This window comes from Oryza brachyantha, chromosome 4, assembly GCF_000231095.2.
Source record: "Oryza brachyantha chromosome 4, ObraRS2, whole genome shotgun sequence".
NCBI lineage: Eukaryota > Viridiplantae > Streptophyta > Magnoliopsida > Poales > Poaceae > Oryza > Oryza brachyantha.
In genome coordinates this window covers 17776192-17794553 of record NC_023166.2, presented here as the reverse complement: position 1 = coordinate 17794553, position 18362 = coordinate 17776192, and the positions used below count along the sequence as shown (strand labels likewise).

At 40.5% G+C, this 18362-nt stretch overlaps 3 protein-coding genes across 3 annotated transcripts; 2 read left to right on the top strand and 1 right to left on the bottom strand.

Annotated features, from left to right (window-relative positions):
- Positions 1 to 840: 840 nt before the first annotated feature.
- On the bottom strand, positions 841 to 4393 carry LOC102707769 (probable protein-S-isoprenylcysteine O-methyltransferase). Its single transcript, XM_040522910.1, has 5 exons — positions 4098 to 4393; positions 2821 to 3064; positions 2537 to 2665; positions 2097 to 2206; positions 841 to 1315 (listed from the first exon to the last, which is right to left on the bottom strand). Exons 1-4 carry the CDS (start codon positions 4327 to 4329, stop codon positions 2116 to 2118), a joined length of 696 nt encoding a protein of 231 aa, XP_040378844.1. The 5' UTR covers positions 4330 to 4393; the 3' UTR covers positions 841 to 1315; positions 2097 to 2115.
- Positions 4394 to 5922: 1529 nt separating this feature from the next.
- On the top strand, positions 5923 to 14306 carry LOC102711061 (dual specificity protein kinase YAK1 homolog). Its single transcript, XM_006652702.3, has 18 exons — positions 5923 to 6766; positions 7239 to 7438; positions 8570 to 8723; positions 8810 to 8916; positions 9013 to 9082; positions 9527 to 9609; positions 9703 to 9784; positions 9887 to 9927; positions 10090 to 10212; positions 10427 to 10571; positions 10662 to 10761; positions 11233 to 11321; positions 11570 to 11644; positions 12073 to 12147; positions 12246 to 13006; positions 13299 to 13454; positions 13669 to 13925; positions 14024 to 14306. Exons 1-18 carry the CDS (start codon positions 6590 to 6592, stop codon positions 14101 to 14103), a joined length of 2775 nt encoding a protein of 924 aa, XP_006652765.1. The 5' UTR covers positions 5923 to 6589; the 3' UTR covers positions 14104 to 14306.
- A 934-nt stretch (positions 14307 to 15240) lies between these two features.
- LOC121054175 (alkylated DNA repair protein ALKBH8 homolog) lies at positions 15241 to 18236 on the top strand. The gene is made up of 6 exons (XM_040523130.1): positions 15241 to 15746; positions 15871 to 15957; positions 16497 to 16622; positions 16796 to 17080; positions 17558 to 17623; positions 17763 to 18236. Exons 1-6 carry the CDS (start codon positions 15333 to 15335, stop codon positions 17820 to 17822), a joined length of 1038 nt encoding a protein of 345 aa, XP_040379064.1. The 5' UTR covers positions 15241 to 15332; the 3' UTR covers positions 17823 to 18236.
- The last annotated feature ends 126 nt before the right edge of the window (positions 18237 to 18362 follow it).

Below are 18362 nucleotides of genomic sequence, written 5' to 3'. Positions count from 1 at the left end.
TGAACCATCTAGTTTCACATAAAATTGCGCTGGACAATCCCAGTTATTCTTTTATATGCATGGAATACGCCAGTGTCTTTCCAGTACGAAATAATTAAAACCATTCCCTAATCCCTATCACACGTATCCTGAGCCGTACGGCGATGGCTGGGTGACTGCTGATAAAGGGCGGATGGAATGGAACTAACGTCGCACAACTCTTTTAGTTAACAAAAAGAAAATTTTTGGTTGTCAGTTAGACGTTTTACTCGATGTCGGAAGGGGAATTTGGACACGAATGAAAAAAACGAATATCATATCTCACCTAGAAACTGCAAGACGAATCTTTTGAACCTAATTAATTCGACATTAGCACATATGAGATACTGTAGCACTTATGACTAATCATGGACTAATAAGACTCAAAAGATTCGTCTCACGATTTTTTTTCAAACTATGTAATTAGTTTTTTCATCTATATTTAATACTGTATTTAGATGTTCAATATGATGTTTTTAGAAAAAAAATGAAAACTAAACTACCCCTAAAATGGGCGGCATAATTGAAAGTTGAAGCGTCAAAGCATAGTTGACTCTTCCGCACCCACTGATATCCACTTGATCGGGCTGATATTTATCCTCTTGACTCTTCGAGCACCCAATAGGCCTCGCGTCATAGCCAGGCTGACTGCTGAGACCGATAAGTTCCTCAGATCGATAAATCCGAATAATTATCGCTTACGCGAATTAGATTCGACACACCATCGAGTAACTTCAAGGAGCTTCTACCGGATGAGGACATGGCATCTTCCCACATTGTTCAAATTCCAGAGATTCGAAAATTGCAGGCTGAGAATAAACCGACAAGAGAATCATGAACTTAAACTGTGCCCCCAGGGAAAAACTGCAGCATGTTTTCAGATTTCATGGAACAAATAAAGGAGTTCCATCTGGAGAATGTTAAACACTCTTGATACAGTTGCTGTGGAAAAACTTTGACATAAAAAACTACTGGAGATAATCAATAACACATTGAACTATTCCTCCTCAAATCGGATGAATGACATGGTTTAACAAATCTATCTGTAACAAGCATCACTGCTGATGATGATGAAGGGGCTTTAGCTTTCAAACCGAATGACCAGTCCAACAATTCTCACATTTTCACATTGGTGAACTGAAAAAATCTCTCACCAGTTTAAATCTAGATTACAAAATGAAGATTTGTCTTGTATTGTATGCAACCCATATGGCTAGTTTGTTATCTTTTCATTGCATATTGTTAAGTCCTGTACTCTGACACATCAATGACGGTGCCAGCGGGGAAGTAAGCACACCTGTACCCAAAAAAAGAAAAAAACAGTATAAGTAGTTACCAATGTCTCTTAGCATAGAAAAAGGTACAAAGTGCCTGTTTAGCTAGCAGCCACAACACTGGTACAAGTAGTATATTTATATCTATACTAATATAAAAGACAGCAGTGGTGGTGGTCACCACCACCATCACTGTGATGCAGGCCATTATATGAGCATAACTTGTGGAAATGCTCTATAACTTAACTTTCTAATCATGGTGTTTTTGTTTTTTCAAACGAAATATTTTTTGTGTATTTTATAAGCACGGTATAACACACATGCAATCTTGTTTCAACCAATTAAAAGTATTTTTCAACAAGACTTAATTTTGTTATTTGTAATAACATGTTGCAACGCACATGCATTTAGCTAGTGTTTATTGAAATGATGATCATGCCACACTTTTTGAAAGCTAGTTGATGTAGTACAATATTAATTGTCACACCTCAACAAATGTGAGACAGTTTTAACAATGTATCAAACAGGTGAAAATTAGCAGTGTAAATTCACTATGTACAAAGTACAAACACAGGATTTCCTTCAAACTACTAAAAAAGGTACCTGTATTATTTAGAGAAAAACTAGAGTTTTTAAAATTTTACTTTTCTTACACTAATGGAAATGAAGGTATCTACCAATATTAAGTGAGAACTGACAAACCTTTATGGTTGGTTAATTAAAAATTATGTGACAACAAAGTTTGTTCAGTCTGATCATATATATATATAATGAATCCTGGAAAGGAAGGTTTTGAAAACATACTTTTGTAAGCTCAAGACTTTCACTCTATAAATGGTAATCCTGAGTGCACTTTCTGTGCGTATTCTTCGTATTCACGGCCAAAGAACTGCCTTAAGAAAAATTCTTCATAACTGATTTTGAGTGAAGGAATCAAAAGAAAAGAACATTGAGAAGCACAAAACCTATATAATGAACTCATATGAACATGCTCATATTCAGTAGGTGAAGAAACATTGGATAAAAAGGCATCTCCAGAGTTTGTTCTTGCAATTTGCATCCTCTTTGATCGACTGCCTACAGCAGTAGAGCCATACTGTAGGAAACCTTCCTCTACAGATAAATCATCAGAGCTTGTAGCTTACTCTTTCTCTTAGCGAAAAGGTACGCTATGATGGGTAAATATACAGATGGGTGGCCTAAAATAACATAAAGGATAAAGTAACATTCTTTTATAAGGATACGGTATCCGTTTTGAAAAGAATCGCCACAGCACCAATGTGAATGCAACTATGGATACTGGATTGCACAACATAACCTGGGTTCCTACTGCCCATAGAAGAAAGCCAGAATACCCGGGGTGGCGCATAAACCTGTACATTTAAGTATAATATTAGCAATAGAAACTCGTAATTGGTCCTCAAGAATTATATCATGCTAATTCACATGAGGGGGAAAAATATGCACACCCCATGAGTGTCAGGAACTATAAACAGCCATCATGCAAAATGATTAAATAGGATGCTACCTATACACCCCATGGGTAATCAGCTTATGTTGATCTTCATAGTGAATTCTTATAACATGTGTAAAGGAACGCCCGGCTGTCACCACAGCAATTTTACGAATAACTTCACCAATAATCACCATTAGAAGGCCAATGTGACTGACAAACCAATACTCCTTCAGTTCTGGGAAGAGAAGAGCTTCTGTCAGGTGTTCTAGCATTGCAAAACTCATTGCCAGAACATACTGCTTGCTGATAAGAAGTGCTGCATGAGAAGAACTTTTATTAACTCACGACACAGACATGCAGAAAAATTAGGACTGTGCAGCTCCAATTTAAAAGGGAAGAAAGAAAAAACAATGAGAGAAATATTATGCGCCCAGTTGTAGACAGTGGTTCAAAAAAAATTTATTGTAACCCATTATGACTATCCAATCAAGACCTACTTTTATTTGATGATCTCTGGTGTATCAAACATTTTGTTTCACAATTCCTAGCAAATAAAGACTTTTTGTTCCACAAAAACATAATTTTGTGTACATGGTCCGTATTTTGGCGGGAAACAAAAGCGTCATCCCAGCAAAGTGAGAATAGCTATTTTGGCCTGAAATCAAACTCTAAAATTGAAGAAATTTATTGCAATTTTATGAAGTAATTAGTTCATTCATTTGGAGCTTCTGATTTCAGCGCTCTGTCTCAACTTTGAATTGAGCCATTCCCATCAATGTATTTTTTTTTCTAAATTTAGTATAGCACGTGGAGGCTTGTTTCTGTTAAAATTAATAGAAGGTTGCTATAGCTGCAGCACATCAGACGCCATAAGCAGTTCAGATTGCAAAATGTATTCTGTACTCTGGCTACCTGTCAGTTCAACAACAGGTGGAACAAAACCAAGTAATTTAAGTGAAGGAAACAACTAAGCAATACGTCACAAATCAAGCGCTCTGCCAACAACTCATATGCGATTTTAGATGTTAAAACTACAGAAACATCTATCACGTCGCATAATTCTCAATGCAACCCCAATCCCATGCGTTCGAAGTTCGAACACCGCCAAACCAAAGGCAATTTTATCGAATCAGTTCCCACGAGGCATTTCCTCACCGTTCTGAGCACATAAATTCGCTTCGACTACCAACCACTCCTAGAGCGCTGGAATCCACAACTAGAAGAACCCATCGTTCAACAAACCTTTTTTCTATATCTAACGATCCCAAGCGCCATCCAAAACCATGCTCAAATCACGCACGGAAAACACGGAGGCGGGGGGGGGGGGGGGGCGGGGGCGTCTCACTCACATGTGGCGGTGACGTTTTCCCGGCCGTGGAAGGCCGCGGCGAGGACGTACTCGGAGCCGTGGAAGAAGACCAGCGCGGCCGCGAACTGCCACGCCTGCGCCCTCGCTGCCATGGCGACCGACGGGATCTGGGCGACGGCGCCTGTAACAATAGGGCTCAGCGCTCGCGCGGCGTGAGGAGGGGGAGATGCTTCGCGGGGCGCGGCTGCTGCTGCCGGGGGCAGATTCCGCATACGGGGAGCGGAAGCTTTTCCTGCTAGGGGCCTGGACGGGGAAAGCTTCGAGTGGCCATGCGAGGCGACGCTGACGCCGACGGCGAGAAAGAAGGCTTTACATACTACATAGACGAGTTGGGCCTAATATAAGCCCGTGGAGGCCTGGGTACGAAGGATGGTATATTGGGCCCACCCAATAGTACGGGCTTGAAGGCCCAGACAGTGTGCAAAAAACCTTCCTTTCTCACAAACCGCAATTTTTGCAAGGGCATCTCCAAAAAACTTTCTAATTGGCTCAAAATGTACTAGTACTCCCTAGTATGGAATAGGTGATTCCCGTCGACAATGAAGCCCCGTTCGGCAGGGGTACGTTAGTTAATCTATGACCTGAAAAAAAACGTAGTAATAGATTAATTTATGATTAATTTATTAAAAAATATAAAATAGATTAATATGATTTTTTAAAACAACTTTCCTATAGAAATTTTTTGCAAAAAATTCACCGTTTAACAGTTCGAAAAGCGTACGCGTGGAAAACGAAGGGAGCTTAGTTAACTCATGAGCATGCCGAACGCGGCCTAACTCCATCCCAAAATAACTTCATTTTTGGATATAATATTTTAACTCTCCGTCTTATTTGAAATTTTTTGCGATTAATATTTTTATTGTTACTAGATGATAAAACATGAATATTATTTCATGTGTGACTAATTTTTTTTAAATTTTTTAATAAATAAGATAAATTGTCAAACTTTGAACATAGAAATTAAAAAATAAAATTATTATGGAAAGAGGGGTAGTCACCAGTCCTCGGAGATAAAACCAGGTTAAGCCAGAAATGGCAGATGATCCATGATCATACCTACTGTAGCAGTTTACACCAGCGTGCACGTTCCCTCAATCCGTTCCGTTGACCTTTACCGAACAGGCTACAAAATCATCATCTATATAGCTGTTAACTCAACTAATGATAAACGTTCTACATGCAAGCTTGCAATATCTGCTGGTACAAACACAATAATTGCAGGTACAGTATAGAACACGTCAGTTTTGCATGTTCATGGAAACTTATACTAGTAAAAATTACGTGATTTTCATGAGATAAAAGATGAACTCTTAAAAATATCTCAGTTTGTGTGAGATAAGTAAATACAAACAAACCGTGACAACGAAAATTAAGATGGTTAATCACAAATCAGTGGCAGAGGCAGACGAGGGATGTAAAGTGGGCACCCTTGGTAATCATCATTGTGAAGACATCTTCTCGTCATTTCGTCCGGATGCATCTCACCTGGACAGTTTCCTGGAAGAAGTGCGGAGTAGGAGGGAGGGATAAGCGAAAGAGGTGGGAACCCCCAACGGCGCAAGCCATTGACACGTGGGTTCCACGTAACACCGCGTGGGGCATGGGCGCCGCGCCACGCATCCTCGCTCACGTGGCTCCCACGCGAGGCGCATCCAGCCCGTCCGCTCCCGACCGCGCACGCGCTCCTCGGCCGTCCGATCCTTCCCCCCGCCCTGACAGCAGATTCTACGGGCCCACATGGAAGCGGGACACATGGGTGCAGCTGAGGAACAGCGTAGTCAGCTGGGGGAAAAAATTTTGTTTGTATTATCACGCCGTTTATTATTCCATTAACAAGTAATTGAATCTAGAAGTACATATCATTTTTAAGTAGGAGACAGAGAGAGAGGAGAGAGAGGGGGGCGGAGAGAGAGAAAAGGGTGGGAAATATAGGCGGAGAGAAACGGAGGAGGAAACGGCGGCGAGAAATCGAGGAAATCGGGGGAGGGGATTGGGCTGGGGATTGATTCGCGTTCGCCTCGCTCGTCCCTCGAATCCCGTCCCAAATCCCTAATTTCGGTGGCGCCACCGCCGAATCGGAATCCCCAGCACCGGAGTCCAACCGCTCTGTTGGTGTTTATCCCCAAATTTTATTATTTTTCTCGTTCGTGAAGCAATAAACCCTATCTGGTTTAGCCATCCATCGGTGATCTGTACTCCAGTGCGGATTCAGCTGCCTCTTCGCTCTCCTGGATTGACCACCGCCGTCGCGCTGAGCCGGAGGAAGGGGGGATCGGAGTGTCGAGATGGCCGCCGCCGCCGCAGCCGCAGTCTAGGATGGAGCTGGATTCCTCTGGCGGCTGCTCGGCTGCTCCCGCGGATGGTGTGATCGTTGCCACTGGGATTGGGTTCGGAGCTAGTGGTGGGTGGTGGTCGGCGGCTGGTTGGAGATCTCCCCGAGCAACTTCAAGAGCTGCCGAATAGCTGGCGGCCATGGAGGAGAAGGCGGCGGCGCCGCCGTGGAAGCCGAGCGTGGGCACGGTGTTCCGACCACTCGCTGGTACCGCGGCTTCAGGGCGTTCACAGGAGGCGTCCCTCACCTCACCCTCGTCCTCGGGCAATGGGGTTGCGACCCGTATAAGCAACCTTCATGGCGTCAAGAGGAAACCGGTAAGTCTCATTCTCCTCCTTCTCTGGTGCAAAAAAACCGATCCTTTCGGATAATGGGGTTGCTCAGAAATAGTGTTGTTATATCAGTTGCTGCCGCTGCACATTTTGTCTGCTCTTCCTGCTCATGCGACGGGGAGAGAATATGATTGCTGTTCTGATTTTCAGTAGTTGTGTACTTGTGTGTACGAAGAATGTTCTTTGAGTCGGTATTCACCTTTAGTCTATTTAGCTCTTCCCCTAACAAGTGTTTAGTGAAGAACTGAAGCATAGCCACCATTTCAGCATTGAATAACACTACAAGACATCCATTCTTATTAACTTTGCTTAATATGCTCGATTATTAATCTGGTATTCCATTACAAGACATGTTTTATCATTCATTTGTTAGGATTCCTTTTTTATGACTATGGTATGCACCTCAAACCCTATATGCTTTGTTGACCATGGCAAGCTGATACTCTTTGCTATGCAGTTTGTTGCAAGACTAACGGCAGATATCATTCAAACATTTGTACGATGCAATCCTGAGTTTAAGTACTCAGAGTCACTAAACCCAAAGATCTTTCTGACGAATCCTTCAACCCCAGCTCATAATGATGGGCTTGATAATGTGAACTGGGACCTCATATTATATGTCAACCTGGAATTGGTCAACAGGACATCAAATCGGAGGTTTAACTTTTCTCAGAATTGATGCTATCTGTGTTGTGTTTGGTTTGCTTTGTCTTTTTGTTCGGTTTTAGGGAGCATTATGCATTACTAAATTTTGGTTTCTTTGTCTAGATTCTTATTTAAGAATCAGCGATACATAAATACATGAGTTGACAACTGTAAATAATGATATTGCATAAAATTCCAAGGATATGTATTAGGAGTGGTTAATGTACCAATTAGGTGTTCTTCAAGCTTTCATGATATTTTATCCCATCTATTATATATTATATATTACATAAAGACAACTCGAAAAGGAGGCACCACATTCGTTCTAGAGGCTAGAAATTATCATGTTAATTAGAAAAAAAAGAGAAATATCTTAACTGTTAGATCATGGTTGGTCTAGATTATAACGTTATAGATTGATTGATGTAGTTGTATATACGATACAATTATACCTATAGAAATAAAAGCTAAGGCTTGTATATGAAATCTGAACCTTATAGAAATACAAGTTAAGAGTTGTATATGAAATCCAAATATACTTCTACATGCAGTGTTATCTATAATAATATTTTTTAGAGTTGTATATTGCATCTAACTCTACGTGAATTATCTAGCTCCGCGCAAAACTGCGCGGGACAATCCCCTAATTGCCAGTCATGCACTCATGTCAATATAGGAGTGGAATGCAGATAGCTAGGGTATGCCAAAGTTTTTTACTTGATACCACAAGGGGAGAAATCATCTAGTTTCATAGTACCGTGGGATGAGGTATATAATTTTTGTCACTTGTCCTTCTTCTGAGTCTTCATATTTCAATTCCAACCCTTTAAACAAAATTATAAGTTCTGACAACTCTCTACTCTCCACTGCCCTTATCCTTCTATCGGAGTCATTCATCATCATGGCAGACTGTTTGTTTGATATCATAAGGGGGAAAATTGCCTAGACTAGTACTGGCAGATGGAGAATCATGGCTGTATGGCAAACAATCAACGCTACAAACTGAATACTTTGGAGTAGTTAAAGAATTCTGTCCCATTTATCTTTCCTTTGACATTCCTCGTTTCTCAGGAAATGCTGAACATTGGTTAGCAACTTAGCATACCATTGAATTCTATGTTCCTTCTTTGTTATGGTGCTCAGGTTCATAGTCAAGGAAATGCTTGGCCAAGGAACATTTGGTCAGGTTGTCAAATGCTTGGACACTGAAACCAATGACTATGTTGCTGTGAAGGTTATAAAAAACCAGCCTGCATTTTATCATCAAGCGATCATGGAGGTTTCATTACTGAGAGCGGTATAACAGTACATTGGGGACTTTATTGTGCTTATTATATGCGATAATCCCATAACTCACCATTAGAATTATTTGTGGTCTTGCAGCTGAATCAAAAATTCGATCCTGATGAGTATAACATTGTCCGCATGCTTGACTATCTTTTATTCGAAAATCACCTGTGTATAGCATTTGAAATGCTTGGTCAAAACCTGTAAGTTAGCTTCTTTAGAACTTTTTTTGCTACTATGTCATTCATTATTTTGCCCCTGCTGCTCTTCAAACCACACTATAAACTCCAATATTTTAGGTATGAGTTATTGAAAAGGAACAATTTCAGAGGCCTGAAAATGAAATTTGTGCGCACCTTCTCAAAACAGGTGAGGTGTCTATCTGTATTACCCTTTACATATCTATATATCCTAGATAGATGGAACCAAAAGCTCAACATGCATTTAGAAACCACTTTATCAACAAAATAATAGCCTTTGGATCCCTTTCATGCTTTGATCACAACCATCTATATATCATGTGCATTTACAGCCCACTTAGTGCAGTTATTACTATAAAGCTCAACATGCATTGAGCCATATCACCTAAAAAATAGTACCCATTGGATTTATCTAATGCTCGATCATAACCATCCTTTGTCATGTACAATTGAAATCCTATATCAACTGCTATAGGCATTATGACCACACAATTTCCAAATTGTTTTCTTTGAGCTTTCTTACATGTATTTCTAAATTCCCTACTGCAATGTGCGGGGTATAGACTAGTATAATTAATGCTTGTTGCCTGATCCTGCCCTTTTATGTTTTTAGATATTGGATGCCATGGTTGTGATGGGAGATGCTAGGATCATTCATTGTGACCTGAAGCCTGAAAATATCCTGTTAACTCCGAGGCAAGTTGGCCTTTTCGATATTGGATTTTGCATTACTTTAGCCTTTGGGTGAAAGCAAACTGTAGCTTGATCGTTGTATGTTGAATTTTACAGTGTTACAACAAATGCAGCAGTGAAAGTGATTGATTTTGGTTCAGCATGCTTGGAGGGTAAAACAGTATACTCATACATTCAGGTTTTCTTTCTGAAACTTAGTACACATCATTTCTAAAGTTCTTATTAAACAATGCCAGTCAGTTGAGAGTATGACTTCAATTCTTTCCTTCCTTTTTGCTAGAGCCGCTATTACAGATCTCCAGAAGTTATCCTTGGCTATCCGTATCCTCTGCATCTATTCAATGTTGTTTCATTTTATTACCCATTAGCATCTTGATCCGCATTTCATGGTATGCTGTTTCATATGCATCGAAATTTTCCTTCAATGAAGTGCCATTGCTCTGGCCTTTCCAAGTGGCTTGCTTGAACCTTAACATTTCACAGTTATAATACTGCAATTGATATGTGGTCATTTGGCTGCATAGTTGCTGAACTATTTTTAGGGCTCCCTTTATTTCCTGGAGCATCAGAATATGATGTGCTCCAGCGTATGGTAAAAATTCTCGGGTAAGGGCTTTTACCTATAATTCTCTCCTAGCTCTGTTGTTTGGCATCCAACCATTTATGCTTCATAAATTACTAAAGCACATGAGTTTCTTTAGTGTAATGTTGTTGGTCCATACATTTAGCCCTCTTCCAGAAATACTGTTATATGGAGTTCGCCATATCAAAATGCTTGTACTAATTTCATTTTCTTTTCCTTGTAATTCAATTTCTATAGGGGCCAACCACCAGATTGGCTGCTAAGGGAAGCTAAAAACTCTGGAAAACTTTTTAAACATGTTGGAAGTGTTTATCATGACACCGAACTACATGATGGTCTTGGCAGTTCTTACAGAATGTTTACTGAAGAAGAGATTGAAGTGGTAAGCTTCTTGTAATTTCACTTATAGAACCATGATAAGTTCCATTATATTGCATCATAAGCACTATCTTGTTATCTGTGTCAAATACAGAGGGAGTCTGAAAAACCGAAGGTAGTGAAATGGTACTTCCCACAACTCAGACTTGACCAACTCATATGCAGTTACCCATGGAAAAATTCAGAACTAACAGGTTTGTTATCTTTGTTTCTGTGATTTTCTTTTAGTTCTGTAAGCAGGATTGTCTGCCCCCCGCGCTTTTACAGTCTGACCTTTGCTGTTGTGTGCAGTAATGACATTGTTTCTATTTTACCATTGAGTTATGTAAGGCATTATCTTTGCCTTGTGCCATCAAGGATAACCATTACAGTAGGGCATTCTCCTAGATATGAAAAAGGAAATATGTGTTCCTGCAGGAATCAAGGAAAACAAATTATGCGCTCCAAACAAAGCTAAAGTGAATGCCTTTTTGCACAGGTTTAATGATCACCAATATGGGATATATAATGTAGATCATGAGAATACTTGTTTGAATTTGGGTTTAATGTTTTATAAAATGCTCATTAGTTATTATTGTATGGCTCTCTTGAATCTGCTAATTAGAGCTGTTAGAATAAAGCATGGAAGTTTGATATATGTTCTCAGGTCTTGCATTTTGATTCAGAGACAGAAAAGGCAGAGAGGGTGATACTAGTTGATTTCCTGAAGGGCCTGCTGAGATTTGATCCCAATAAGCGATGGTCACCGTTGCAGGTATGTGCAATGTTGAATCATTATTGCATTACATTTCTGTAAAGTACAAGGAATATTTTTCATTTCATATTTAAGCATTCTATGTTCAGGTTGAGCTGGTGAGTCTTTATCTAACAGCACAAAAAACATGGATAGTTTTGCAATTTACACCATGCACACAATTTATTCTGCATTCACACAAATTTGTCATCCCAAGGGATCCATATGCACGTGGAAGGACTTGATTTTGTTATTAAATCCTATTTCAGGCTTCACGTCATCCATTTATAACAGGCGAACCTTTCACTGGTCCATATGAACCCATACCTGAGACTCCCAAAATTGTGAGTATGGTCTCATTTCAAGTTTTTTTTTCTCATGTTAAAAATTATTGATATCATTACCGATGATATTCTTCTGTATGAGAGCTAAATTATATCTAATTAGGAACAAATATATGACTGGGATACTTATTACCTTAATCAAATTAGTCTGTATTGCTATTGCTTGCTTTCAGTGGCATGTTCCTGGAACCACAAATATTACTGTTACAGTTGCTACACTTTCTGATTCATCTTTGCAATAAATATTTTAGAAAATGACAGTTGTTTTTGCCCATGAATTTCATGCTGTGTATTGCTTGGTGGAATGTGTAAGAAAGCTTTCTAACTTTCTCACCTCTGATGAAAAATTATTATATTTATTGGAGTATAAATTTGTGTTCACGTGGCTCCTTTTCTCAAACCTATCCTGTCATAAATTTTTGGTGTAGCCTGTTGCTCGTGCTGCAGCAGTTGAACACAATCCCGGAGGAGGACACTGGCTAGCTGCAGGCCTATCTCCTCAGGTGATAAATAAACTTCTCAGGCTGCTACTGAGTTATTCTTATGGCATCTATTTTATCCAACCCTCTAACAGACGTACCTATATTCCAAACTTTTGTAGGTTGGAAGTATTAACAGGTCTCTACCACCCAATAATCCCTATCCTCCAAAAATACCTTATTCTTATGGGAGTAGTTATGGGAGCTTAGGTAGCCATGGTAGCTATGTTGGTAATGCTGGTATTGCTAGTAGCTATGGAAGCTTTGGTGATGCCAATGCTGTCAACATGTATTATTCACCATTAGGTCCTGGATTTAAACAAATTGAGTCTAGTCCAGATGTTAGACTGCGACCCCGTTTCTCACATGATAGAGGGATTCGCTTGAGCCCTGGAAGTATGGGGCCTATGTCTCTTGGCCCCAGCCCATCACAATTTACCCCACCTAACTACCAAATGCAAATCCCAGCTAATTTCACTGGAATGCATGGTTCTGGTTCGCCTGCAAGTGGAGGCATCCATGGCTCCCCATTGGGGAAAACTCCATCTGGTTACAGCAAGAGGAGTTTGCCAATGGCACCTCATGAATATCCATCTCAGCATGGACAAGGACGTCATGGAGATGGTATCAGTTTTAGTCATTCTGATGCCAGTGTTCGAGGACATCCTGCCTACTCCCAGAATTCAATACCAAGTTCTGGTTATTCTAGTTGGAGACCACAAATTGGTTCTGTTAGTAGTTTTTCCTTGGAGGCCTCTTCTAGTCATGGTCCTTCTCAAGCATTTCATTCACACATTGCTCCTCGTCTGCAAACGCTTGACAATTTGTCTGATACAACAGCTCCATCTACACTTGACAATGCTTATTGGGACCCTTATTTTAGGTGAGGAAATGCATACTTGATTGCTTTTTGTAAAGGTAGCACTCCCTTCAGTTTGAAAATACGTGTCGTTTTGGACAAGGACACAATCTCCAAAAGCAACTTTGACAAATTTTCTATTATAATATATATATCAACAAATATATTTATGCAATCCATGTTTGTAAAGCAGATATTTTAAAAGTTATTCATAATAAAGGTTCTAAAATTTTGACATTAGTCTTGTCCAAAACGACAAGTATTATGGAACTAGAGGGAGTATGAAGACAAATGTTTATACTGTTCTATCTTGCAGTGACGAGTCACTATTGCAAGAAGACAATTCATTGTCAGCCGATTTGAACAGTCTTCACCTTGGGGATTCAGCTAATCAGACAAGTGGATCTGCTAGGGCAGCAAATGTCCAAAGCCACATTTTTGTGGCCTCAAACCCTTTACCTGCAGGCGAAAGGTATTCATGTTCTGCGTCTGTTGTTGCTATCTTTTTCACTCAAAAACTGGAGCCTAAACATCATTAAACCAATTTTGTCCATATTTTACTAGCAGACAGATAATTTTGAGCTGCTCTTCAAGAGTAGTCTTTCAGCTATAATCATTAGACAACAAGCTGCTGTATTCTTTCTAAAGGTATTTTTGTTACTAATAATTATCAATTGTCTTTTCAGTTACAGAGCAGACCAATTATTTCACGCAATTCCTCATGGGCCACTCGGAGGGAGTACTCATTCTGCTGTTCCTATTAACTATGGTGGCTATAACCCAACAAATCATCTCCAACAAAATACCCGAATTCGGCATGGACAACCATTTCTTCAGCATCGACACAACCAGGCAACTTCCACTCAAAATCATCCTAGGGGGAGTCACCACAACGGGCAACCTGCATGGCGCGGTTATAACATGGTCGACGGAATGCCCTGGGGTAAACTATCCACTCGTTTTCTTCTTATGGAATAGAATTTAGAGAAGCAAGTTTCTTCGAGAATATTAACCCTGACAGGCACATACCCCGATCTGCAGGAGGAACGAGTGGGCATCCATTTACAACAACTGGGCTACCTTCATCTATTCCAAGAAAGGATTATGGGAGCATCGTCTAGCGCGGGACTCAGAGCAGTGCGATTCATTGCTGGCGACATGGATTATTTGTACTAATTCATTTGTACTGGCAAACTGGGAGTTGCGTTGCCTCAGCCCCGTCCGATTATTCTTTTGCAGTGTTGCTGCACTTGCATTCTTCGATTGGGTGGTCCTTTGTCTTGCACAATTATATGAAGGCATAATGTGATCGATAATTACAGCATCCGTTGTGCCTTTTACTCGTATTGTTCCGGATTTTTTTTTGGGGTCCCAGTTACCCCTCACCCACATAATGTCATAGATTGTGGATAGGAATTGCTTATATGTATAAACTTAATACCATAAAGCTAACAAATAGCTTGGAAAAAAGTAGGCTATCAAAGCAATGTTAAACTATTACTATAAACTACAGATTTAAGGTGGGGTATCAAAGAACCACATATTTGACACCACATATCATAAAACTTCCGAGCTACAAATGTAAGGTTAAATACCATAAAACTACATTTCAATAATAAGGTTATAATAAAACTATATATTTAAATTGAAATCCTTAGCACTATTGCCAAGTGCCCATGTTCAAGTTATAAATGATGGCGCTAAATTTACAGTTGTGTGATCACTTTATTACTATAAGTATTTAGTTCTGTAATACTATGTTAGTGATGTGATTATGTGATAAATATAGCGTTAAATTGTAGTACTACGAAACATCATTTTAAATTAGTAGTTTTATGATTCTTTATTTCAAACAACTGCAATCGGTGAAATTTACTCTTAAAAGGATTATAATTTTGGACACATGGCATGAATATTTTATACCTCCGTAGGTTGTTTGGAAGGGGCAATGTTGTTTGACACAAAGATAACTTTTTCTAGGAAGATGCAATTCTGCAAATAAACTCAAAGCCTGAACTTTGAGGATCTCAACATGGTCAATTGGTCATGCGCATTGGGCCTAAAGTTTCCGTCTCGAATTTGGGGAACTGGGCTGGATAAGCCCTCGACCGAGGAGTGGTGCAGTGGGCTTCTTTCAATGCGGCTCCAGCCTTCCTAAGGCCCATCTGCCAAACCCACCTCGACCTCGCATCCGCCTCGCCGGCGCCGCCGCTAACCCTCCCGCCTCGCGCGGCGGCGACAAAAGTCTCCTCCTCGCAGTCCTCCGATCTGACTCTGGTCGTTGCTCTCCTCCTCCGGTGATTCCAGCGCGCGCCACCGTTCCTCTCCGGCTCGCGGCGAGCAGAGATAAATGGCGGGTTCCGGGTACGCGCGCGCGCCGCCGCCCGCAGAGGGAGGCGCCGCCGCTCCCAGCACGGCCCTGTACGTGGCCAACTGCGGCCCGGCAGTGGGGCTGGCGCACGACGACATCCGCGTGGCCTTCGGCGCCTTCGGGGAGGTCGCGGGGGTCCACGACGCCGACGGCAGCGGCGCCCGCGTCATCGTCCGATTCCGCGAGCCCAGCGCCGCGGAGGCCGCGATGGCGGCGCTCCATGGGCGCCCTTGTGCCAGCCTCGAGGACCGCGTGCTGCACATACGGTACTCTGTGCCCGCCAAGCCGAAGGCACCGGTCGGCGGCTCGCTTCCGGTGGCCACCTCGGCGTCGGAGCTGGGCGTGCCGGGTATTTACTTGGTTGAGGATTTCGTAACGGCAGCGGAGGAACACGTGGGTGATTTCATATTTGAAGTCCCCCGAGCTGGTTATCTTTGATCAAGTTACTAGATGATGGTATTGCCCTTCTACATTCGTATTGAGATTTGAAAGTGGTATCTCTGTTCTTCTTCCACAGGAATTTCTTGCTGCTGTGGATAGTAGACCGTGGAAAAAATTGGCGAAAAGACGAGTTCAGCACTATGGTTACGAGTTTATGTATGAAGTAAGTTTGATCTTGTAAGTATCTGACACTCCGGATAGGAATGGTTTGTATGACAGTGATGTAGACAAACTTTAGTTGAACAAGTTTCATTTTATCATCATATTATGAACTGAAAGCTGTCCCTGGTTTGCATGTAATAACTTAACATTTGATGACTTCTGCAGACAAGATTTTGAATAAGTGTTTTGATTATTGGTTATCCTTCATAGCAACAATATCTCAGACTTTGCAAAGAAAACTTGGTATACCGACTAGATGACCGTAAAAAAATGTCAATCTATGGTTAACAAATTGCCTGACTCCGGGAATGGTCGAAGCCATACATACCCAATTGAAAAAGGATGTTATCCAAACACATTTCAAGTAGTTGTAGTCAAACCAAACCTGTTGACCCTTTTGCTTTTCCAGCAATATGTACATATCTAAGTAATTATGTCAAACCATAATGAATACGAAATTTCCGTTTTATCATCATATCATAAGCTGAAAGCTGTCCCTGGTTTGCATTGTAACAACTGAACATTTGATGACTTCTGCAGACAAGGAATGTTGACTCAAAACAGTTCTTAGGTGAATTGCCACCTTTTGTTTCGAAGATACTTCAGAAGATCATCTCATTTCCTGGTGCAACTAAATGTACTAGCAAAATGGTCGATCAATTGACAGTAAGTTTGCAAACACTTACTATTTTATCGTTTGGATTCAATTGGTTGTGTTCCTTGTTCTTGCTTTGGTCCAAGGTCAATGGTGGATCTTTGTTCTGAGCTGCTGTCCATTGACAATAGAACCCTCTCTTAAAATTCAATGTTTAATAGAATTAACTTTTCTATGCTTACAGGTGAATGAATATCCCTGTGGTGTAGGTTTGTCGCCACATATAGACACACACTCAGCATTTGAAGAAATGATTTTTAGCCTTTCTTTGGCTGGACCATGCATTATGGAGTTCAGAAAATATCCTGAAGGCAATTGGCGTGCTCCAAGTATGGCCAGTGGAACTGATAAAGATAGCCTTCAAGAACCACAATGCATCAGAAAAGCTGTTTTTTTACCTCCTCGATCTATGTTACTGATGTCTGGAGAAGGTCGATATGCTTGGCATCACTATATACCACACCATAAAGTATGTGATGTTTTAGCCAGCATGTTCTTCTTCTTCTCTAATTAGAATTGTCGCATACAATAGTTCATAGGCTGCGTTCGGCCCTAATGTTAGCCCTAATGTTAGATAACTTATCTCCCTCGTTTTCCGCGCGTACGCTTCCCGAACTGCTAAACGGTGTATTTTTTGCAAAAATTTTCTATAGAAAAGTTGTTTTAAAAAATCATATTAATCTATTTTATATTTTTTTAATAATTAGTAATTAATTAATCATATACTAATCTATTACTACGTTTTCCGCGCGGGCTAAGTTATCTTACCAACGTTTCAAACGAACGCGGCCATAGTAACAATGATCAATAGTCTTCCTAGCATTACATAAATTAACCAGTGCTTTTAGTTTTTCTTAATAAATAATCTTTATATTACATTTTTGGCCAGGCTTTCCTTGAATATTATACCAAAAAAACACAATTACAATGCTATCCTTTCTTGTAGATTGATGATGTGGGTGGTCAAGTCATCAAAAGGAATACACGACGTGTTTCCTTTACTTTTCGAAAGGTTTGTCCATTTTCAATTTTCAAGGTGCTTTTAATTGGCATGCTAACATCCTCCTAATTGATAACATTTCTTTCCTAATTGGGTTTGGAAACATCCTCCTAGTTTTACCCATTCCTTTATTTCTGGGTTCTCATTACAGGTGAGGATGGGTCTTTGCAACTGTGAATATAGGCAGTTTTGTGATTCCCAGAGTAAGTAAGATAGACCAAGCTGGGACCAAAGCTAGAACCAAGAACTTTAGCTGCTGCAGCACAACAAAACAATCGTGCACCCACTAAGGGAAGTCAGCTGGAATAGATTTTTCAGAAAACCAATGGATAAATTATCACGGTACCGCATCATCAGCCTGCTGCCTGCAAATTCTATAGCTTGTAGACTAATTTTTATACTGACATTCTCAAATGGAGCATTCAGTTTGTCATCCTGCTGTCTGCTTTACACTAATTTGTTGTATTTCATTTTTATGACCCTCAGATTGTTGATTTTCTGGAATTTGATCCTAATATTCAGGGCGATGGTATTTTGATGGAATTTTTCATTTCAATTGGAGTGCTTTGGAACTTTGTTGTACAGTTCTGTCACTAGTTTCGTCGAGCTGTAAAATTGAGGTGGGGAGGCAGTAACTATAAACTTTGACATACCTTTTCTATGGACCCGGATCCTCTGCAATTCCCACACGTCCTGCATGGAAAGTATTGCAGTTTGCAGACAAGCCCCGCAGCTTTTCTGTTGCTATTAC